Source organism: Marmota flaviventris, chromosome 18 (assembly GCF_047511675.1).
Source record: "Marmota flaviventris isolate mMarFla1 chromosome 18, mMarFla1.hap1, whole genome shotgun sequence".
NCBI classification, from domain to species: domain Eukaryota; kingdom Metazoa; phylum Chordata; class Mammalia; order Rodentia; family Sciuridae; genus Marmota; species Marmota flaviventris.
In genome coordinates this window covers 12,340,885-12,365,589 of record NC_092515.1, presented here as the reverse complement: position 1 = coordinate 12,365,589, position 24,705 = coordinate 12,340,885, and the positions used below count along the sequence as shown (strand labels likewise).

The window sequence follows — 24,705 nt, the reverse complement described above, 5'->3', positions numbered from 1 at the left end:
CTGCCAGGAGGCTGGGGCTTCAGGGAGCCGGGATCAGGAGGCCCAGGGAGGAAGGAGCACTATTCCCAGCTGAGAGCACATCTGTCGGCAGCAGCTGCACATGCATAGGGTCCCCTGGGCCAGGCTGATGGTGCTCCCAATACCAACCTGCATCAAAGTGTGGAACCTGAAGTCTGTGCCATGCATGCATAGCACTGAGGTTGACAGGGACATTCAGGGGAACCTTCAGCTCCAAACTCCAAAATCTAAAAAACAAGAAAACACCTCACATTTCCCATTAAATTCCCTGTTCCCACAGCACAAGCCACCTGCCATCTACACTAGCAAGTGCAGTCATTCCTGGGCCCCACCCACCCCAGTCTCTCTCTCCAGCTCTGCTCAGCTGCTGCCACCTCGAGGTGACTCATTGATAATCAGGACTCAGGGGCCCCCGTTGCTGGTCCCTCAGCCCACCAGGAAGGACTCTGCCTTCAGCTGACCATTTACCCTTATGGGGACAGTGGTGTAAGGCAGCCACTCTGAAGACCTGGGGTAGGAGAGAGGTGGGCAGCCACCCAGAGTTGCACAGTGAGATGGGGACAAAGTGCTGGTGTAGGACCCAGGGCCTCAGCTGTGAGGGTGGCTGTGGCTAGGAGCTCAGGAAGGGAACTGAGGAGCACAGAGGTGGGAAGTTCCTGAACATTTGCAGGGACAAGACTGGATTCCCAGAGGACCACTCTGACCACTGTCAGCTGCAGCACTCAGAGCCTGGGCGTCTCCTGGCTGCCCATCAACCAAGAGCTCCCACCTCCATCTCCTAACTCACCTGCTTCCTCCACTGTCTGACTCTAGGGGAAGGTTCCAGATCCTCCTCTGCCCTGCAAGATGGTGGTGGGAAGCCTAGTTCCCTACTGACAACCAGCAATGGTCCCTGCTGAGGTGAGTGGGCAGGATGACACACCCTGATCCCCACTCAGGAGTGACAATGAGGCCCAGATCCTCCTGCCCCCTCAGGCCCTGATGGGCATCTGTGCCTGGTGACTGTCACATCCCTCCTGATTCTTCCAGTGAGGATACCTGGGAGGACCCATCTCCTATTGTAGTAGGTCCAGTCTTGAATATTCCACAGCAGCCCTGCTGACACCTATTTACAAAAATCCCAGGTGACACAGCCTTGAGGGACACAGGCTCACAGACATTTCCTCCGGTGGCCACACAGGCAGGGGCATCAGGTTCCTGAGTGTCCAGCCACTGAGTCTAAGACATTCCCCCTCCAAATGACCTAGTCTCTGGCATTGGTTCTGGGTCACCAGTCCAGGTGCACAAACTTTCTACATGAGGTTCTTCCCTGGGGTCCCTGTCCCAAGTGCCTGTCCCAGGAGCTCCCTCTAGAGCAAATCCTCAGCTCCACCCAGGACTGGGGCTGGGGTAGGAAGAGCAGCTGCACTGGTCTCAGAGGACACCAAGGCTCCCCTGAGCTCAGGGAAGAGCACGCACGCCCTCTAGTGGACACTTCCTGCCAGGCACGAACAGAGGCCCCCAGAGAGGGCAGGTGAGGGCTGACCTTGGGCAAAGGGCACCTTCAGAGAATGGAAGTGAATATGCAATGGGAGGGGGTTGGAGGGAAGTGAGGGGTGGGAAGAAGCAGGGGGAGGGGAGGCTCTGGGAAGGTCGGGCAAGGGTGCAGAGCAGGATTCCCTTCTCTCCACTGACACTGGGGCTGGTCATCCTTGTGGGGCTGTGTGCTGTGGGGTGTCAAACACCATCTGGAATTGTACCTACTAAGTCCAGTAGGACCCGTCCCTAGCTGTGACAATCAACAGTGTCTACACCAACCTCCAGTAACAACTCAGCATTTGAAATCCTCCCCTTCTTGGCAGAAGAACTGAGTGTAAGAGGGCAGAGACTGACTGGGGCTTGTCACTACTAATCACTTGAAGTCCCTGGAGAAGAAGTGATTCAAGGTACAGCCACATGGCTGCCTGAACCTCCACAGCACTGAGGGCTTCCCAAGGGTCTGTAGCCACACATGAGTGACACCTGCTGGGTCCATGACATTGTGAACACAGGGAGTTCTGTGCACACTGGGAAGAGGAAGCCTGTGATCTGATCCTCAACATTACCTTCCAACAAGCAGGATGCAGGAGTATGAATCCTTACCTGTAAAGACATTCAAATATGAAAATGAATTAATTTTTTTAAAACACTAAAAGTATTTACCATAAAAGACTGAACTTGTTTTTGTAAACCAGTATGGACCCATATGCTTTTGTTGAAATTACTTATAAACAAAATGTGGCATGAGTTTAAGAAAAAGTAAGGAATAGAAGAAAATATTTGCAGATATATTTTTTGATATGGATTTCATGTCTAGATTATATAACAAATGGGTATAAATCTGCAACCAAAGAATAAACTAAATTTAGAATACGCCAAGGACCCTTGCACAGTCCTGGGCATCTGTAATCCCAGGTGTCTTAAGACATGAGATTCACAAGTTTGAAGCCAGCCTGGGCACCTGTCCAAAACAAAAGTAAATAAATACATGTAAAGGCTGGGGGTGTAGCTCAGAGGTACAGCACCCCTCAGATCAATCCCCAGCAGTGAAAGAGAAGGGGGAGGGCAAAGGGCTTGGAAGGCCTGTCTCCAGAGATGTTCCAGTGGCCAGTAAGCACATGACAAGACGCTCAGTGTCATCAGTCACTAAGGAACCAAATCAAAATCACAATGACACCTCACTCCACACCTTCCTACATTCCCCAAGGACTCTGAAGAGCTGCAGTCACAGTGGAGAGCACTTGGGCACTTTCTGCCAGAGCCAGGCAGAAGCCCATGTACCCAGCACTCCCACGGCTGGGCACGTGCCCACGGGATGGGAAACAGGGACTCTAATAGCTCCCCCAGGCTAAGGCTCGCTACACCATTCTTCACAACAGGCAGGTGTGGAAACAACCCCGTGTCCATCAACAGAGAATACATAAATAAACATGGCTTACAAATATGTTGGATTATTGTTTGGCCATAAAAAATAAAGTTCTGATGCACACTACAACCTGTGTCAACCTGAAAACATGATTAAACAAGAAGCAAATGGCATGTGGTTGTATAATTTCATTTATTTTATTTTTTTAATATTTATTTTTTAGTTTTTAGGTGGACACAATATCTTTATTTCATTTTTATGTGGTGCTGAGAATCGAACATAGTTCCTCATGCATGCAAGGTGAGCGCGCTACCACTTGAGCCACAGCCCCAGCCCTGTATAATTTCATTTATATGAAATATCTGGAATAGGGAAATTCATAGAGACAGGAAAGAGATTCAAGGATACCTGAGGCTAGAGGGTCCTGAAACGTGATAGCTTAATGGTCAGAGTTTTAGTGCAGGTGATGAAAAAATTCTGGAAATAGTAGTGGTTGTTGTATATTTGAATGGACTCATGGCATGTATTTCTACAGTTTAAAGGGTTAATAGAGCACATTTTTGTAATAAGTATTACACTATGAAAAGTTTTTAAGAAAGATGTGTATAAGATACAGCCACTCTGCTTAGTGTGTGTGTGTGTGTGTGTTTGTGTGTGTGTGTTGAGAGAGAGAGAGAGAGAGAGAGAGAGAGAGAGAGAGAGAGAGAGAGAGAGAAAGGTGAAAGGGACTAGGGATTGTCCCCAGGAGCACTCTAACACTGAACTACATTGCATTTTTTTTATTTTGAGACAAAGTCAAACTAAGTTGCATGGGCTGGCCTCAAACTAGCGATCCTCCTGTCTCAGCCTCCTGAACAGCTGGGATGAGAGGTTGTGTCATGTATCTGGCCAGATAATCTCCATAATACTCACACGACACCAGCCAACTGCAGATATAGCTCACAAGGCCAGTGCTTGCCCCCTAAAGTCTCAGGAGACACCTCCCCATGTCCTCCCTTTGAACGCTCAGGCACAGATGGCCCCTATTGAGGCTGCCCATCCCCTGGGGACACAGTCCTCCCTACTCTGGAGAAGGAGTCCCCAAGACAACTCCCGTCCTCTCCCTAGACTCACCCTGCACTGGACAGAGTCAGGTATCCTGGGGACACTCAGTAAACGGGACCCACTCTGCAACCAGTAGGTCAGGGTCACCTTTGCCCAGGGTCAGGGCCAGCTCTCACCAGTTGGACCCTGGACAGCATCCCTGCTACAGTCCCTGACACTGGCCACAGTTCTCCTCATGACCTCCAGGGGGCGACATGGGACTCACAGTCAACACTTGGCAAATGGATCCTGAGGCTTCGACTAGGCTTTGGCTCAGGAGGTGGAAATGTGGCGAGATTTCCATCCCCAATAGACCAATAGACAACAGGGTGCCTCCCACGAACCTACTCGGCTCCCATCCCCCTCTTTCCTGGGCCTGTGAGGACCCTCTGAGCAGGCCTTTGCCTCTGGGTAACACCCATGAAAAAGTCAGGGTGACCACAGGAGAATCACTAGGTAGAGGACAGAGGCCACCCAAGGAAGGCATGGGCAGGCCTGAGACACAGCTCTGCCAAACAATATAGAGGGAGGGTCTCCCTAAAATCTCTCCCTGAGGAACAAGGAGCCCATGGTCACCTACCTCCACTACCACAGTCCTCCCCTCCCAGGACACAAAGTGTGTGAAGTCCTGAGATAGCCACTCAGAGGCCAAGCTGGGGACACCAGGTACAGAGAGTGGGTCCCCTCACCAGCCATCACTCAGTGGCCCCCTTTCTAGACCCCAGAGCTCTCTCTGTCCCCTGCCTGCTGGGAGGAAAGCCACCTTCCCTGAGCATTTGAGAACATGGGGAAAAAGAGGGCTCAACTGGGATTCCTTGTCATGAAGGAAACATGCCCAGGGGTGAGGGGACCCCAGGGGCTCCCTGGGTGGTGCTGAGAGCCCTGAGGCCAGGACACGGCTGAGGTCAGTGCTGGGTGAGCCACTTCTCTCAGGGGACAGCGTCCCCACCTGCCTTGCTCCTCAGGGTGTGGCATGCAGTAGTGAAACCCAACAGGGAAAGCAGAAGGGACAGGAGGCAGGACTGAGAGGGAGGGGACAGAGAGGTTCCTCCACAGAGACCCCGCCCCCACCCACCTGACCCAGGAAAGTGCTCCTGCCCTGGGATGAGGCTGAGCTCAGAGAGGAGCAGGCAGCAGGGCTGAGTGGCCTGGACCTCGGCTTCCCAGCGGGTCTCAGTGAAGCTCCTTCCACAGAGGGGACAGAGCAGCAGGGACCATGCAGCCCCCCTCAGCCTGTCCCTGCAGAGGGGGCATCCCCTGGCAGGGGATCCTGCTGGCAGGTAAGAAGGGACAGTTCCCTGAGGAGTGTGGGAGGTGGGCCACAGTCTTGCTGGTGTCCCCCGGGGAGGACCCTCACAAGGGACACAGGGCTTCACACTGTCCCATTGAGAACAGAACACAGAAGACAGAGAGAAGCTCACAAAGAGGAACAGATGAAGGGAGACAGAAAGCTCAGGGGTTCTCTTTTCCAAGTGAATCACCAGGGGCCATTATATTTTGAAAATCACTGTTAACAGCTCTGTCAGGGCCACTCTAAATAGAAAGGCAACTTGAGCAGTGGACATTCGCTCAAGCCACCAGCCTCAGACATTGGCACACAGACACTTGGACCCTCAGGGTGGGGACACTGCTTTACTCATCCACAGGAGGCTGAGCCTGGTCCAGGCCCTGGGCTACCACAAGGGTCAGACTAGTCTCTGCCTCCTGGAGCTTCCTCTCTAGAGGGCAGGAAGCCAGGCCAGAGGGAGATCTGCAGGTGAGGCCAGGTGCTGTGTAGATCTAGGAGGGCAGAGAGCAGGGAAATGTCCACAGGGAGGACCTGGGGTCTGTAAGGAGGTGGTCAGGGGAGGTGGGTGCCCAGGTGTCCTGGGTGTGAGCAGGGATCTGAGGGCACTGAGGGGCCAGCCTTGCTGACACCTGGGGAAAGGTGTTTCTAAGAGAGGATGATAGGGACAGGGGTACTGAAGGAATGGAGGTCATGCTGCTGGCCTTGATCCAGGGACACACATGCACATACACCCCAAGGCTGAGGATGAGGACTCCTGCTGAGGACCTGGGCCCCATCTTTCCACCCCATTTGAAGGGCCCAGTATTGATGGATTTCTCTCTCTTCCCTCCTAGTCTCACTGTTAACCTTCTGGAACCCGCACCCCACTGCCCAGCTCACTATTGTACCAGTGCCTTCCGATGTTGCTGAAGGGAGAGACGTTCTTCTACTTGTCCACAATGTGTCGGAGAACACTGTAGGCTACGCCTGGTACAGAGGGCAAATAACAGACCGAAGCCGTCTAATTGTATCCTACTGGAAAATCACACACTCAGGTTTCCAAGGCCCTGCATTCAGTGGTCGAGAGACAATACACCCCAATGGGTCCCTGCTGTTCATGAATGTGACAAAGGGAGACACAGGATTCTACACCCTGCAAACCATAGATGCCTATTTTTGGACTGAAGCAGCAACTGGAGAGTTCCGTGTACATGGTGAGTGATGCCCCAGCCCTCTGGGTGTTGGAGGGGTTAACTCCACTGCACACACAGGACCCTGAGAACTGGGTCTGCCTCCCTCCTCCTGTGCATTACGTCCCCACAGTGGAGTTGGAGCACTTACTGCAGGACACACGCAGTGTAGACAGACTTCAGAAGATCCTATTCCTCTACCTGAATCCACTGGCAGAGAGCAGGGTGGTCTGGTGGGAGACTCAGCCCAGGCAGAGCAGTCTCAGCCCAGCCCCTGTGTCCTTCCCAGGAGCATGGCCCTGAGAAAGACCCTGCAGGACTGAGTCAGGCCTGGCCTGAGGGCCCTGGAGTCCTCACAGAGAAGGTTAGTCCTAGGGTGCACCTGCTCCAGACCTCTGTCCCAGGCTCCTGGCTCCAGGTGACCCTGAGGACATGTGGCCAGGGTTGGAGTTTGGCTTCCTGTTGAGGGCTGCTGGGGATCAATGATTTACTGGCTACCTGATCTGGTAGCTCCTGGAGGTGGTCACCAGCCAGGGCACAGTCCCAGGAGCCACATCCGGGCAAAGGCACCTGGGCATCTCCTTCTCCTGGGACTAGGTGTGGTGAGCACAGAGGGACAGGTGCCTCAGGCCAAGTCAGGTGCCCTGATGGACCTCTATGAGGCTCCACAGGAAGGTCCATGTCCCCAAGGGGAGGAACAGAGGAAAGAGATGCCCCTGGAGCTCCTGGTCCTCCCGGGACCAGCCCAGGGCGCTCTCACTGGGAGGCAGATCAGAGTAGGGGCTGTTTCTTTGGGGGCAGCTCCTCTAAACCAAGTCAGTTACTGTGAGGATTTCAAGGTTAACTTAGAGACAACATGGTGAACCAGACACCACTTCCCAGGTATCCAATAAAGGGAAACTGAGGCACGGGGAACACAGACCATGTGTGGGAGGTCAGTGGTGCATGCCACTGTGTAGCCAGAGCCCTGTGCTCTGCATGCTGAGGGCCTATTAGGCATCTGTGGACCAGAGACCAGCCATTGGCTCAGGGCACTGGCAGCTGGAGGGGTCAGTCTGCTCTGGGAGTGAGAGCAAATGGAGGATAATCAACTTTTACTCTGGAACCAAATTACCTGCCTCAACAGAATGTCCAGGCCTCCCCCTCCCACAGCTGGTCCACGCCCTCCCTCCCTGAACTTGAAGTCTCCTGTTTCCTGGTGTGTTGGGTGTCACTCCCTCTGTGGCATAAGGTGTTTCTTTTTTAAAAAATATTGTTTTTAAAGAGAGAGAGAGAGAGAATTTTTAATATTTATTTTTTAGTTTTTGGCGGACACAACATCTTTGTTTGTATGTGGTGCTGAGGATCAAACCCGGGCTGCATGCATGCCAGGCAAGTGCGCTAGCGCTTGAGCCACATCCCCAGCCCTGGGTGTTTCTTTTTTTCTTTTCTGGGGGGAGTAAGGGGAATGTGGGTACCAGGAATTGAACTCAGGGGCAGTCAATCACTGAGCCACATCCCAGCCCTGTTTTGTATTTTATTTAGAGACAGGGTCTCACTGAGCTGCTTTAGCCTGACCATTGCTGAGGCTGGCTTTGAACTCACGATCCTCTTGTCTCAGCCTCCTGAGCCACTGGGATTATAGGTGTGCGCCACCAGCCCAGCCCTCTGGAGCATAAGGAACAGGACTTTTCTTTCTCAATCCCCACCAGAGCCTGCAGCCAGCACAGGGCCCAGTGTGTGACCAACTTTCAGTGGTTTTATGACAAGGGAGGGAAGATCATGAATGAATGACCCTGAACCTCTTCAGAGCCTGGAACCTGCATGTGCAATCCCAGGGGGTTCTGCCACCTGCTCCCTGTCCCTCCTGGAGGCTGAGGCTCTTGCTCCATCCCCACAACCACCTCTCCTGAGGCCACCCAGGAGCCACATCACAGGATGCCCTTGAGGTGGCCGGGCTGTGGAGGGTCTTCAGTGAGGCCCTGGGTCAGTTCTGAGGTGGCCATGAGGCTCTTGGACCCGGGGCTTTAAGTCACTGTAGCCCACTGCTCCCTGCCATGGCGATTCTGGCTGTCTTGATCCTGCCTGTCCGTCCTCTCCCTCCTTCTCATTTAGGCAGGACTGGCCCTGCCCTGCACAATGAGCCATGCCCTTCCCTCCTGCACTAATGGCCATCTGTCCTGTCCACTTCCTGCCAACACCTGGGGCCAGACCCCCTCCTGGCCACAGTAACGGGCACAGAAACAGTCGAGGCAGGTGCCCCTGTCAGGCTGCATCAGGGATAATGTCCCCGACTGTGAAGGAGGCCCAGCTGTGTTCCTTCCAGGGCTCTTTCCTTCCATGACAATGACATGTGAAATAGGCCAGGACACAGGCCTGAGCATCTCCTCCATCTACTCTCTGCACTGACTCAGCGAGGGTGGCAGAGGCAGGAAGGGCGGCAAGCCCCTAGGTCCCAGGCTCCTTACACCCAGATGACTGGTGGCTCCATCCTGGTCCCTAAGTGGGGCTCATGCTCCTCCAGTGACTCCCAGGACCGTCCCCAAGGGGGAGCTGGACTGAACGGTGCTGTCTCAGGGGCTAACTGTCTAGTCCATATGTGCCTGTGTCCTCAGGAGGACACCATCACCACAAGGGAGGTCTGTCCCCACATGGTGTGATGCTCCAGCCACGGTCATTTGCATTAGGCTCTAGGCTCTGATTTGGATCAATTTGATGATCTCACTGCACTTCCTGGGGTGAAAAGAACAGGAAGAAGGCATTCCACAGGCCTGTGTCAGGTGCTTCCCCACTTTGCCTGAGTCTCCATAGCAATTGGGAACATAGACTTCTAGATTGATTAACATGATCAATAATACTTCTCTGAATTTGATGTTGTGCCTCATTTTACATAACAGACTTCCCCTCTGACGAGTTCAGTCCTCCACCAGGACCCACAGGTCTCTTCTTACTCAGGAGGTTGCTGGTTTCAAACTGACTTTAGCATCTGCCTTGGGTCATAATGTGACCCCCACAAGTCTTCAGAGCTCAGACTAATATTTAGTGTGCTTTTTAGAGAAATATTTCTTTCAGAAAGGAGTCTTAGATCCTGGGTATTAAAAACTATATTCCCATATGGGAAAACTTTACCATCCCCCATTTCTACCCCAGGTCTGTCACACACAAGCCCACGAGGGCCCTATTTTCAGCAGGGTCCTGGTCCCCTCTTCCACCTCTTAGTGCTAATGTGTTTGGAACCATCCACTGGTCTCTCAGGACAATTCCACATGCCTCACCTGCTCTCTGCAGGGGGAGAAGGATGTAAAGACCAAGGACAGGAACATGATTCTGCTCTAAACCTTGTCTGTCCCCCTCACCCTAGAGCATTCTTTGGACTCATACTTTGCATTTCAGGTGTCACTGGCTCCTGTCAGTCACCAGGAAACACCTGAGCAGAACTGTCCCCCTTGTGGCCCCAGGATGACCACCAAACGGAATGCCAAGCTTGCCCCCAGTATCCTGGTTTCTGTTCCCACACCCCATTCTCACATCAGGCTGTGGGGTTTTCTTGAGGTTTAGGCACAATGGGGTGTTCCACCATGACCCACCTCTAGGATGGCCTTGAGAACCAAAGGCTCAGAGGACACACACGTGGGCCGAGCCCTGGAGTCCGTGCAGCTGAAGGGACTCTGCGTCTCAAGGCCAGCCAGGGCCAGCGAGGACCAGCAGAGACACGGGGTTGCTAACTCCCAGTCCTGGTTCTGTCCAGGACCAAACTCTGCAATTAAGTGCACCTGTGAGGAACTCTGTGCTTCTCCCAGACACAGCCCAGGGGGCCCACCTCCTCTGATCCCTCAGATCCTCCTACATCTGCCCAGGATACCCACTCTGCCTGGTTCTTCAGGACTCAGGTTGGTGGGAGGTGAGAGGCCAGCCCAGGTGGAAAGACGCTTTTGTGGGGATCACAGGGCAATTCTCTGTTTGTTGTCTGCACAGAGAAATTACCCAAACCCAACATCACAATCAACAACTCCCAACCCATGGAGGGTGAGGACTCTCTAGCATTAACGTGTGAACCTGAGATTAATTATGCAACCTACCTGTGGAAGATAAACAATCAGACGATCCCAGATGGTGACAGGCTGAAGCTGTCCAACAACAACAGGACTCTCACTTTATTCAATGTCACAAGGAATGACACAGGCCCCTATGAGTGTGAAATCCAGAACCCAGTGAGTGCCAGCCACAGTGACCCACTCACCCTGAATATTTCCTGTGAGTAACTTCTATTCCTCCGTTACCCTGGCTGTGAACTCAAATACACAGGGCCAGAGGCTGGGCCACTTAGTCCCTCTCAGGTCCAAGTACACAGATCCTCTCTCCTAGGCACTTGGACTGGCTGTGCCATTTACCCCAGGCATATCCAGGCAGGTCCAGCCTTGGGCCATGAATAGGAGGGGAGGGCTTGTGGTTCCCTGGAGAGGCCTGGGGTCAGCCATCTGAGAAAGAGAAGCAGGGGAATGTCACAGACTAATTTCAGTGAACAAAGGGGTTTGGTTGAGACTTTCTGTGAGTGTGTATGGTGCTGTGATTTGAACCCATGGCCTCTTGCATGCTGGGCAGGTGCTATACCACTGTACTACTCAGCCTGCTTGTAAGTTTTAAAAAAAAACAAGGTCGTGACATGGATCAGTAGTTATATTGTGGTCTTCTACAGTCTAGGAAGTTCCCCTTCCCTCTGATGACATTACATGTGGCTTTATTCTGTCTGCTCCAGATAGCCTGGATGTCCCCATCATAAACCCCCCAGACTCACATTTCCGTCCAGGGACAAATCTCAACCTCTCCTGCCACGCAGACCCTAACCTGCCTGCTCAGTTCTCTTGGCCTTTCAATGGGAGGCCCCTGGAATCCACCCAAGAGCTCTCAGTCCCCAACCTCTCTACAAATAATCGAGGATCCTATATGTGTGTCATCCATAACTCTGTCACTAATCTCAATAGGACCACAACCAAGAATATTACTGTCCTTGGTAAGTGGACCCTGGAGCACAGTATCAAGTACTGGGTGGAGTCTTGATTTTTCTGGAAACAACGTGGAAGAAGTTACTTCCTAGCCTGGCACAAGCAAATCCTGTCCTCGCCTGAGCCTCCTGCTCCATCCCAGAGTCTCTCCTCTTGCTCTGACTTCTCATGACCAATCTAGGGTCCATGTGGAATGTGGGGAGGGGCTTCTCCCAGACCCAGGAAGTCCTAAGTAGTGGAAGGAGCTTCCCAGAGAGGGGGAGTGTCCTTGAAGTCAAGTCCCTTCTTTCCATCACTAACTTGTCCCTTTCTGTCACCTCTCTGCTTTCTGTTACCTCCTCCGTGAGCATCAAGGAACCTGCATGGCTTTGCAATATGTTCATCCTCTTTTTCCCCAAATGACAGGAGGAAAGCCCCCTCAGATGGGGGATGAGCAGCTCTGCTCCTGTCCTGCTCCGACTCCATCTGGGGTGGGAGGGGTGGGTGAGTGGGAAAGAGGCCTGGGAGGCCCATCTGGAATCTGGATCAATCGTGTGGTCAGTTGGTGCCTCCCAAGTCAGGAGCAGGGGAGGGAAAGAGCCAGCCTGGGGGCAGATGCTTCTGAGTTGTGTCCTGGCTCTGAAGTCCCCAGGTGCATAGGGTTGGGAACACAAGCCCATGTCATGCACCACAGAGAATAGAAGAGATGCACACCTGGAGGGACGGGAGCCTCACCTGCAGAGTCCCTGCGAGGCCGGGCAGGGCGGTGCCGAGAGCATGTGTTTGCAGAGAGGACAAGCGTGCCGGGGTTGGTCAACACTGTGACCTTCATCCCCACAGGTTTCTTTCACTGCGATATTTAATCCACAGGCCAGGAAATAAAGAGCTCTTCAAACTGACAAATCCTGTAGATTGGAATTTCTCCAGACACTAAGGTCATGAAGACTGACTGGACCATCTTAATTCCCTGACAAATTATTTAATGAAAACTATACACTTTGCCTCTGAATGTAAAGCTACTTCCTGCCTGAGAGCCTGACCTTCTAGAGGCACAGAAAATTCTAGAAAGCGATTGCTCGAGAGTGGATGGAAAAATTGTTCCACCTGAGGATGAGCTTGCTGGACAGATCCTATAGAGATGTCCAGGGACCCTCAGGGTGATCTGAGGTCGAAGGAGGGGCAGCACTTTCCTTACATTGTCACCTGAACTACGACACCCAAACTCTGCAGAGGGTCAGGGCCATCATCTGGGCCACCTTACACAACTCACTGTGGGCCCTGATCACTGGTAAGGTCTCTGAGGAAGGACCACCTCAGTTGGCCCCTTCTTTTTGTCCACAGGACCACTGACACCGCCCCACCTCACAGCTAGCAACACCAAGGTGGCAGAAGGGGACTCTGTGCAGCTGACCTGCATCTCAAATGACACTGAAATCTCCATCCAGTGGTTCTTCAATAACAAGACCCTGCAACTCACAGACAGGATGCAGCTGTCCCCAAACAACAGCATCCTGACCATACGCCCGGTCCTAAAGATGGATGAAGGAGAGTATCAGTGTCAAGTCTCCAACCCAATCTCTTCCCAAAAGAGCAACCCCATCACACTGACTGTGATCGGTGAGTGACGCTCTGGCCCTCCTACATCTTACTGGGGGATTTCTTTATCAATGGTATACAAAATGGATAAAAGTCACAGGGGAAAGTATATTATTTAATGAAAACTATACACTTTGCCTCTGAATGTAAAGCTACTTCCTGCCTGAGAGCCTGACCTTCTAGAGGCACAGAAAATTCTAGAAAGCGATTGCTCGAGAGTGGATGGAAAAATTGTTCCACCTGAGGATGAGCTTGCTGGACAGATCCTATAGAGATGTCCAGGGACCCTCAGGGTGATCTGAGGTCGAAGGAGGGGCAGCACTTTCCTTACATTGTCACCTGAACTACGACACCCAAACTCTGCAGAGGGTCAGGGCCATCATCTGGGCCACCTTACACAACTCACTGTGGGCCCTGATCACTGGTAAGGTCTCTGAGGAAGGACCACCTCAGTTGGCCCCTTCTTTTTGTCCACAGGACCACTGACACCGCCCCACCTCACAGCTAGCAACACCAAGGTGGCAGAAGGGGACTCTGTGCAGCTGACCTGCATCTCAAATGACACTGAAATCTCCATCCAGTGGTTCTTCAATAACAAGACCCTGCAACTCACAGACAGGATGCAGCTGTCCCCAAACAACAGCATCCTGACCATACGCCCGGTCCTAAAGATGGATGAAGGAGAGTATCAGTGTCAAGTCTCCAACCCAATCTCTTCCCAAAAGAGCAACCCCATCACACTGACTGTGATCGGTGAGTGACGCTCTGGCCCTCCTACATCTTACTGGGGGATTTCTTTATCAATGGTATACAAAATGGATAAAAGTCACAGGGGAAAGTATATTATTTAATGAAAACTATACACTTTGCCTCTGAATGTAAAGCTACTTCCTGCCTGAGAGCCTGACCTTCTAGAGGCACAGAAAATTCTAGAAAGCGATTGCTCGAGAGTGGATGGAAAAATTGTTCCACCTGAGGATGAGCTTGCTGGACAGATCCTATAGAGATGTCCAGGGACCCTCAGGGTGATCTGAGGTCGAAGGAGGGGCAGCACTTTCCTTACATTGTCACCTGAACTACGACACCCAAACTCTGCAGAGGGTCAGGGCCATCATCTGGGCCACCTTACACAACTCACTGTGGGCCCTGATCACTGGTAAGGTCTCTGAGGAAGGACCACCTCAGTTGGCCCCTTCTTTTTGTCCACAGGACCACTGACACCGCCCCACCTCACAGCTAGCAACACCAAGGTGGCAGAAGGGGACTCTGTGCAGCTGACCTGCATCTCAAATGACACTGAAATCTCCATCCAGTGGTTCTTCAATAACAAGACCCTGCAACTCACAGACAGGATGCAGCTGTCCCCAAACAACAGCATCCTGACCATACGCCCGGTCCTAAAGATGGATGAAGGAGAGTATCAGTGTCAAGTCTCCAACCCAATCTCTTCCCAAAAGAGCAACCCCATCACACTGACTGTGATCGGTGAGTGACGCTCTGGCCCTCCTACATCTTACTGGGGGATTTCTTTATCAATGGTATACAAAATGGATAAAAGTCACAGGGGAAAGTATATTATTTAATGAAAACTATACACTTTGCCTCTGAATGTAAAGCTACTTCCTGCCTGAGAGCCTGACCTTCTAGAGGCACAGAAAATTCTAGAAAGCGATTGCTCGAGAGTGGATGGAAAAATTGTTCCACCTGAGGATGAGCTTGCTGGACAGATCCTATAGAGATGTCCAGGGACCCTCAGGGTGATCTGAGGTCGAAGGAGGGGCAGCACTTTCCTTACATTGTCACCTGAACTACGACACCCAAACTCTGCAGAGGGTCAGGGCCATCATCTGGGCCACCTTACACAACTCACTGTGGGCCCTGATCACTGGTAAGGTCTCTGAGGAAGGACCACCTCAGTTGGCCCCTTCTTTTTGTCCACAGGACCATTGACACCGCCCCACCTCACAGCTAGCAACACCAAGGTGGCAGAAGGGGACTCTGTGCAGCTGACCTGCATCTCAAATGACACTGAAATCTCCATCCAGTGGTTCTTCAATAACAAGACCCTGCAACTCACAGACAGGATGCAGCTGTCCCCAAACAACAGCATCCTGACCATACGCCCGGTCCTAAAGATGGATGAAGGAGAGTATCAGTGTCAAGTCTCCAACCCAATCTCTTCCCAAAAGAGCAACCCCATCACACTGACTGTGATCGGTGAGTGACGCTCTGGCCCTCCTACATCTTACTGGGGGATTTCTTTATCAATGGTATACAAAATGGATAAAAGTCACAGGGGAAAGTATATTATTTAATGAAAACTATACACTTTGCCTCTGAATGTAAAGCTACTTCCTGCCTGAGAGCCTGACCTTCTAGAGGCACAGAAAATTCTAGAAAGCGATTGCTCGAGAGTGGATGGAAAAATTGTTCTACCTGAGGATGAGCTTGCTGGACAGATCCTATAGAGATGTCCAGGGACCCTCAGGGTGATCTGAGGTCGAAGGAGGGGCAGCACTTTCCTTACATTGTCACCTGAACTACGACACCCAAACTCTGCAGAGGGTCAGGGCCATCATCTGGGCCACCTTACACAACTCACTGTGGGCCCTGATCACTGGTAAGGTCTCTGAGGAAGGACCACCTCAGTTGGCCCCTTCTTTTTGTCCACAGGACCATTGACACCGCCCCACCTCACAGCTAGCAACACCAAGGTGGCAGAAGGGGACTCTGTGCAGCTGACCTGCATCTCAAATGACACTGAAATCTCCATCCAGTGGTTCTTCAATAACAAGACCCTGCAACTCACAGACAGGATGCAGCTGTCCCCAAACAACAGCATCCTGACCATACGCCCGGTCCTAAAGATGGATGAAGGAGAGTATCAGTGTCAAGTCTCCAACCCAATCTCTTCCCAAAAGAGCAACCCCATCACACTGACTGTGATCGGTGAGTGACGCTCTGGCCCTCCTACATCTTACTGGGGGATTTCTTTATCAATGGTATACAAAATGGATAAAAGTCATAGGGGAAAGAATATCAATTAAGACACTAAAGCAGTAAGCAGAATTGCAAAGTGGTTCGGAGTTTAGGCTGTCAGTGAAATATGTAGTCAACTTCTGCATTCATGAGGAACTGCTTCCAGAAGCCCTGCATATACCAAAGGATGCTCTAGAGCCTTATAAAGAATGGCATAGTTCCCAGCATCTTGGGAAGCTGCCACAGGAGGATCACAAGTTCAAGGCCAGTCTCGGCAACTTAGCGAGGTTCTAAGCAACTTAATGAGACCTTGTCTCAAACAAAAAAAATAAAATAAAAAGGTCTGGGGACTTAGCTCAGTGGTAAAGTGGCCCTGAGTTCAATCCCCAGTACAAAAAATAAATAAGAATGGCATAGTGTTTGTGTATAACCAACACTCTCCCTATTCCCTACACTTTATTTTGAAGTACTGGGAATGGAACCCAGGGCCTCATGCTGACTAGCAAGAGCTCTGCCGCTGAACTATATCCAAGCCCTTTTTATTTTAATTTTACTTTACAGTGCTGGGGATAGAACCCAGGGCTTCACACATACTGGGTAAGTGCACTACCACTGAGCTGTTATTTTTATCCACAGCCCTTTTATATTTGAGTCAATTTAGTCTCACTAAATTGCCCAGGATGGCCTCAAACTTTTGATCCTCCTGCTTCAGCCTCCCAAGTAGCTGGGATTCCAGGCATGTACCACCATGCCCAGTAACTTCCATACACCTTAAATCAGCTCTAGATTTTTTTTTAATATCTCGTACAATGTAAATGCTATATAAATAATTGTTATACTGTATCATTTAAGGAATAATAACAGAAAAAACCTCTGTACATTTTCAGTGAGAACACAATTTTGTCGGACTGTTTTCCTTCTGCAGTTGGGTGAATCCACTTTGTTCCTTTTTTTTTTTGACAGTACCGAGGGTTGGACTCAGGCTAGGCAAGTGGCAAGTGCTCTACTATGGGAAGCCGTTCTCACACGTGATTGGGCTACCTCCCTGACTGGGTGTGAGGCGCTCAGGTCAGCTGTGTCAGAACTTTATCCCCACCCTTTCCAGGTGCGAGGGCCTGTCCGTGTGGGGGTGTGACTGACCATTGACCTGGAAACCAATCACTGACCCTGACCTTGGAATGCTGTCCCCCTCGACCTTCATTGGATGGAATTTTCCCCTGAATTTTTTGTTCCCCAATAAAAGCCCACTCTCTGGCGTGCTTCTTCCCCTCTCCTGCTGGTTTCTTAAGTAAACCTCGCTACCGCCAGGTGGCTCGAGGCAGGAGCCGGGAGAAGCCGTCTCTGAGTTGGGCAAGAAAAAGGTAAACTGAGTTTTATGTGTCTTTATTTTCATCTCACTAGTTAACTTCTATGTTTGGAACCTCTAGTGTGAAGCTAGCGTGCTGGTCGCGCGGCAGACTCTACCACCAGGTTAAATCCCCATCCCTTTTTATTTTATTTTGAGACAGGGTCTGGCTAAGTTGCTCAGGCTGGCCTCAACTTGCAATCCTCCTGTCTCAGCCTCTCAAGTATCAAAACTACAGGTGTGCACCATGTACCTGGTTCAAGATTCTTTTCTGTTCACTTTTTTTTTTTTGGTGTGTGGTAAAATACACACAACCTAAGATTTGCCATCTTGGCCCCCTTGAGCATACGATTCAGCAGCATTAACCAGGTTCATATTCTTGTGCAACCATCACCACTGTCTGTTTCCAGAACTTTCCCATCCTACTGAGCAGTAGATCTCAAAACATATTCCTCTTGTCTGTCTGAAACTTCAAACCCTCTGACCTCCTTGACCACCCAGTCTCTGGTAACCCCCATTCTGCTTTCTACTTCTAGAAATTCAACATTTGTAGATTCCACATACAGGTGAGATCCTGCAGGGTCCCGCTTCCTGTTCCCAGTTTATTTCACTTCCTGTGTTGTCACAGTGATAGAATGCCTTTTTTTTTGAAAGGCTGGCCAGCATTCCACTGTGAACATATGCCACCTTTTCTTTATCTGTTCATCCATTGACGGACACTTGGCTATTGGCAATGCTGCATGAACATGGGGGGGTTACTTCTCTCTCTGACAGACTATTTCAACTCCTTCTGTGCCTATATTGGGAAGTGGAATTCCTGGATTATGTGGTTGATAATGTCCTTGGATGCACAGAAGGCCCCAGCTATCAGTTATTTAACTCTGCACTGAATATTTTTTATGGTAAAGTGGTAGTTATCAGGCACTTGTGTTTATACAGCTGGTGAAAATTGTTAATCATGTGAAGGTGGAAAGTCCTCAGAGCTTGGACTGATTCTCTGTAACGTCCCATGAGTAAACACTCAGGGTCACTCCAGGTGAACGGGGCTGTCAGGAAATAATCACACAGAGACAAAGAAATACTTTTTTTGGGGTCTTGTAATGGCTCCTCTGACCTTAGGGGTCTGTGGAAAGAGAGAGAGTGAGGAGCACATGCTGAACCCTTTTATTGGGAAGCCATTCAAATGAGGCAAGGGGTCAGGTTTCAGGGGGTTGAGTCTAGCTTCCTGATGCCTGCTGTCAGCAGGTTGACTGACATCTGGGGAGGCCATACCCATCTCATGAGCTGTGTGGGCATCATAGGCCAGAGCAAGAGAAGGAGACACACAAAGGAGGTTCCATGGAACATTCTATCCCAAACAGGGCAAAGGGGTAGGATTAAAAAGAAATAAGTGAGTCCAACCGCAGTGGGTATTACTCCTGAAGCCACACCTTGATATCTGAGCTGGGACAATGCTCAAGTCACTATGAAATGTAGTGATTGGTCAGAGCCTCATGTGTCAGGAGGCGTGTTCATCCAGGGCAGCTCCTGACAAGTCTGTAAATGCTCAGAACCATGAACTGACAGGCCCATTTTTCTTGACCTAAGGTCTGTGCAACACCAGGTCCCACCCTTTGCAGGTCTCACTTGTGCCCTCTTCAAAGCGAGATGGTGTTATGGAGGGACAGGGGCACCTGGGCTGAGACCCAATGAGACATGGCACTGAGTGAACAAGGCCTCTCCCCCCATGTGGTTTCACCATCCCCCTGGAAGATGCTCCCAGGCACTCCTGCCCCAGGGGACCCAAGCCCAGGCTGAGTCCTGCAAAGGATGAACCCTAAAGCCCCGAGCACCCACCCCCAGGCCTGCACCAGCCCCTGCAGGCCTCACCCTCCTGGACCAGCAAACACCAGCCCCTACCCAGGGAGTGGCCTTCATCCACCACGACACAGAGGGTTCCTAGACACACATAATGTCACTGGAGTAGGGACCACAGTTTCTCCATAACAGGCCTCCTCTGTCCTCCCCAAGGCCTAGGGCTCTCTCCCTGTCCTTAAGTGTTCCCATAACTGTGTACTTCTGAGCCCCAGAAAGAAGCTACCCCAATGCGCCCATGACCCTATGAGGGACAGCTGGTCACAGGTGGGCACCATCATAGATATCTCCAAGGCCCCCCAGGCCCTGTAGCTATAGAGAGTCCCTGCTGGTGGGTTGACCATCTCTGTGCTCTAGGCTTCAGATTTTCAAACACAGAGCTGATGTGGTGACATCCATCCACACCTGTCCCCAGGGAGCATATGCCAGCTCAGGTCCTTGTCCTGAGCATAGTGGTGGGTCCTGCCCCATAGAACCTGCTAAGAGGTGTTTTTCCAGAGAAGTCACACAACAGGGGTGGGGATTTAGCTCGGTGACAGAAGTCTTGCCTACCATGCACAACACCCTGAGTTCAGTCCTCAGCTCCGGGGGAGAGAGGGGGAATAAATGAAAGCAAGGACAAGGGACCTTTAGGACAAAGGGATCCCAGTGTTCCCACCCAGGTGGGGGACCGGTGAATGAGCAGGCAGGTCCTTCCAGCTGAGCTCTCACTGTGTCCCTCAGCCTGAACACATCATCAGAGAAGACCACGAGACAGAAGCTCAGAGACAAATGGACACATGGAAGCCCTGGGCCCTGCTGCATGCCTTCCCAAGGGCATGTCCTGAAGCTGCTGTCCAAGAGGGTGTCCCTCTGCCCAGCCTGGCTCTGTGGACAGTGTCTACGCCCTCCTGCCCTGCCCTGCCCTGCCCAGCCCACTCCCTGGGTCCTTCTCCAGGTGCCTCTAGACAAACCTGGTGTGGCTGTGCCCCTGTGAGGTGTGTGGAGAGGCTGAGTCTCTGGGGCATGTGTCTCAGAGCCACATCACGAACATCTCTGGTGTCCAGGACTGAAGAGGAGGGACAGGGCTCCAGCTCCTCCATGTGAGACAGGAAGTGCCAATCCTGGGTTCCCTAAGTGCTGCATGGGTCCTTCTGCAGAGAGTCAGGCCTGGTCACCCTGCAGCAAGACCTGGGCCAGGCCCTCCTGTGTCAGCGCATCCTGCAGTCTGTGTCTGGGGAGGCTGATGCTCTGTTCCCATGACACCAGGCCAGGATGGGACACTTTCTTCAGGACACAGGCCCCTCAGGCCTCAGTTCTGCATGCACAGAAAGGATCTTTCTGCCCATAAATAAAGTGTGTCTTTGCCCTGCTCTGACCCCTCCTCCTCTTCCTAGTCTCAATCACTGATGAATGTCACAAACCACAGTCACCCCAGAAGCAAGGAGGTCCCATCTCCCCCTCCTCCTGACTCACAGAGCCCTTCCAGATCCTTCTCTGACAGACTCACAGGGCCCATGGGGGAGGTCTAGGCCTGGCCACAGGCAGGGTCATGTCTTCTTGACCATCCAGGGAATGCAGATGGTGGCTACTGTTGGGATATGGAGAACTGGGGGTGCTGAGGGGAACCACATGTGGCCAGGCATTGAGCTTCCTGCTGGGGAGACAGCAGAGCTCCAGACACTGGTGGTGATTTGTGGGGATGGGCAGATTCCAGTCAGCAAAACACCCCACAGAGAACCTCTCCAAGCTGAATATGGGGGTCTGCCCCACCCCGCTTTAGGACCTGCCCTAAAGGGGGTTTGGCCCCAACAGGTGGAGTCTCATTGAGGGCCACATGCAGCCCAAGGGACTGACATTGTCAGCCTGCAGGACAGAATCCGCAGATTGTCGCTTCAGTGCAAATCACTAGGTCTAATTCCCCAAATGCCAGCAGGTTTGGCCTCCTCAGGGCCTCTGCTGTCTCCCAGGGGATGCCAGGGCATCAGGATGCCTCATGTGCCTCACAGATCAATGCTTTTCCCACTGACTCACGTCAGGAGCCATAAACACACAGGGGAGAGGAAACCCTCAGCACCTGCTGCTCTGGCTCTGGAACTTTCCAAGGCTGAGCGCCCACACCTCCTCCTGAAGACCTCACTCTCCTCCTCACAAAGGCACACCCTCCCCTTGTAACTGGGGGAGACCCTAAATACACTGTCTAGCTTGAATTCCTTTTAGTTGACTTTAAATAGCACTAGTTTGGGAGGTCACAACCTGGAGCGATCCACTATTAGCCTCTCACTATTTGGCCAACATGGGTTAAACTGTTCTCCAGCAAAGTTGGGGTGTTTTAAAAATTGTTTGTTTTTTGCTCTTCTCACTTGTTCTGCCATTGTTTTGTTGTTGTTGTTGTCATCTTTTGGTCTTTTTGTTTTGTTTTGTTTTTTGTGGGCTTTAAGATCCCTAAAGACCTAAAAAGAGCATGCTACAGGGACACTGCTACATCGATGTTCATAGCAGCACAATTCACAATAGCAAGGCTGTGGAACCAACCTAGATGCCCTTCAATAGACGAATGGATAAAAAAAATGTGGCATTTATACATAATGGAGTATTACTCTGCATTAAAAAATGACAAAATCATAGAATTTGCAGGGAAATGGATGGCATTAGAGCAGATTATGCTAAGTGAAGCTAGCCAATCCCTAAAAAACAAATGCCAAATGTCTTCTTTGATATAAGGAGAGTAACTAAGATCAGAGTGGGGACGAAGAGCAGGAGAAGAAGATTAACATTTAACAGGGATGAGAGGTGGGAGGGAAAGGGAGAGAGAAGGGAAATTGCATGGAAATGGAAGGAGACCCTCAGGGTTATACAGTGGAGGGGGTAGAGAGAGAGGAGGGGAGGGGAGGGGAGAGGTGGGGAGGGGGGATGGTGGAGGATGGGAAAGGCAGCGGAGCACAACAGACACTAGTATGGCAATATGTAAATCAATGGATGTGTAACTGATGTGATTCTGCAATCTGTGTATGGGGTGAAGGTGGGAGTTCATAACCCACATGAATCAAAGTGTGGAATATGATATGTCAAGAAATTTGTAATGTTTTGAACAACCAACAATAAAAAATTAAAAAAAAAAAATAAAAAATAAAAAAAAAATAACCCCCCCCCAAAAAAAAAGATCCAACCCAGGGGTGCTTAATTATTGAATCACATCTCCAGCATTTTTTATTTTTTATTTTTTGACACCGGGGATTGAACTCAGGTACACTCAACCACTGAGCTACATCCTCAGCCCTATTTTATATTTTATTTAGATACAGGGTCTCACTGAGTTGCTTAGCACCTCAGTTTAGCTGAGGCTGGCTTCCTGCCTAAGCCTCCTGAGCCGCTGGGATTACAGGCATGTGCCAACATGCCCTGCTAACCCCTTTTATTTTGAGACAGGATCTCACTATGTTTTGGGGGCCTTGCTAAGTTGCTGAGACTGGCCTCAAACCTAGGCTCCTCCTGCCTCACCCTGCAGAGTTACAGAGATTACAGGTGTGCACCACTGTGCCCAGCTCTTCTTCTGTTATCTTAAACAATAGGTCAGCTATTCCTAAAGAAAGACAGTGTCCAATCAGTAACTGATCTCTAGAGTTACAGATCCCAGAACATTTGATGACTTTCAGATAACAATAGCACATGCACCAGAAACTCAGACCCCCGCTGGGCCCAGTGGCAAACTCCTGGCCCCCCAGTGACTCCAGAGGCTGAGGCAGGAGGTCACAAGTTCAAGGCCAGCCTCAGCAACTTAGCAAGACCCTGTTTCAAGAGAAAAAAGAAAAAGGGCTGGGGCTGTAGTTAAGTAGTAAACACTATGGCTTCAATCCCAGTTTAAAAAAAGAAGAAAGAAAAGAAAAGCAGAGCACCACAGGATTTATGAGCCTCTAGCACCCACGCTGCCTGGAACTAAAGAGAAATTTCACTAAAGTCCCCACCCAGGCCCTGTGTCTGTGACCCCCTGGCACAGTGGCTTTCTCAGGATGGAAATCCCCACCTGCTAAGTTGCCCGCTCATTGTCAATAATGCTTACTCCCCCTCACTCCATCTGTCAAGTTACTGGTGTCAACAGGTGGCAGTGGAACTGGACCTTCAGGGTCCACCTCACTGTGGGGTAGGATCCCTGCAGAGTGGAGTGAATGAGAAATGGGGGTCCACATAGAAGCAGGGCCAAGAAGCACGTGGGTGGAGATCAGTAGGAGGAGGCAGGTCACAGAGGAGGAAAATTAACACTCAGGTCACTACAGAACTGAGGGTTGACTCACTGACTAGCTTGTTTTTTGAGGTTCTAGGGACAGAAACCTAGCACATGCTAGGCACGCACTCTGCCAGGGAGCTGCATTCCCTGGCCCTTGAAGGTAATTTTGGAAATTTCTTATGAACTAGGAGATGTAAATAAATATTTGTTCTAGTTGTCTTAGAGGTATGACCTCCCACATGATCATCCACCCTGACACATGCCTTCATGGGCAACAGCTACAAATTCTCTAAAGCCCAGACTGTAGTCTGTGAGATTTCTTTTCTCTTCTCTTCATTAAAAGAACCAGAAATTCCAGGACAGATGATTCCACACCTTGAAGCAGGAGAAATCTGTAATGGCCTTTGATTGCCATCCCCTTGTGATTCAGACAACACAGAAACCAATGACAAACTATGGAAAGAGGGGGACTCCTTCACCTAGTAAATTGCTGGCATCATGGCACAGGACTGTAATCCCAGTGGTTCATGAAGTTGAGGCAGGAGGAGCACCAGTTTCAGGCCAGTCTCAGCAACCTAGCAAGACCCCCCAAAACTTAGTGAGATTCTGTCCAAAAGGAAAAAAAATAAAAAGGACTGAAGACGAAGCTTAGTGGTCAAATGCCCTTGAGCACAATCCCTGGTACCAAAAAATAAACAAGCAAGCAAACAAACCAAAACAGCTGAATAAATATCTTAGGAAGCCCTTGGATTTGACTGGCCCCTACACTGAGCCCAAAAGAACAATCAAACTTGGAGTCATTCTACTAAATGAAACTGATCAGCAGAGCAGTCTTTCTTGTAACAATGGCTGAGTGACTGTTGGTTACAGTTACGGAGCTTCAGTGGGACACAGGTGTCAATCAATCTGTCCTGGGCAGCCAACTGATTCAAAAAAGCAAATGAGCCAGACTCTGAACCTCACTGCAGTCTCCACACCTCACTTCCATTTTCCACCATAAACATTGCTGCACAACATGGCAGCAGTTAGGCTAGGTGAGAACCCATAGCAACCCCCCTAGCAACCACCAATCAGCATGAGACAGGGAAAATACCTGGGATGCCAGATGACCCCCCAGTAGTTAATGGTGGTTGACAACATGTTGGGAAACCATGTAGTTTAGCACGTACACCCCTTGTGGCCCAAACCAATCAGTTCAAACAAATCCCCCTGTTGTACTAACCAATCACCCCTACCCAACTTGTTCCCGCCAGTGAATGTGCTAATCAATGTTAAGAGTTGTTGTTTGATTTTCCCGAAGTATGGAATGATTTACTGGGTGATG

The 24,705-nt window shown here is 50.8% G+C and overlaps 1 protein-coding gene across 1 annotated transcript in view; it reads left to right on the top strand.

Moving 5' to 3' along the window:
* Nucleotides 1–24,705, top strand: part of LOC139702646 (cell adhesion molecule CEACAM5-like) — a 57,177-nt gene that overhangs the window by 12,817 nt on the left and 19,655 nt on the right. The window contains exons 11-14 of the mRNA XM_071604175.1: nt 5,168–5,265; nt 6,107–6,466; nt 14,941–15,216; nt 15,673–15,948. Of these exons, the coding sequence (XP_071460276.1) occupies nt 5,168–5,265; nt 6,107–6,466; nt 14,941–15,216; nt 15,673–15,948 (1,010 nt within the window). The remainder of the gene's footprint in view (nt 1–5,167; nt 5,266–6,106; nt 6,467–14,940; nt 15,217–15,672; nt 15,949–24,705) is intronic.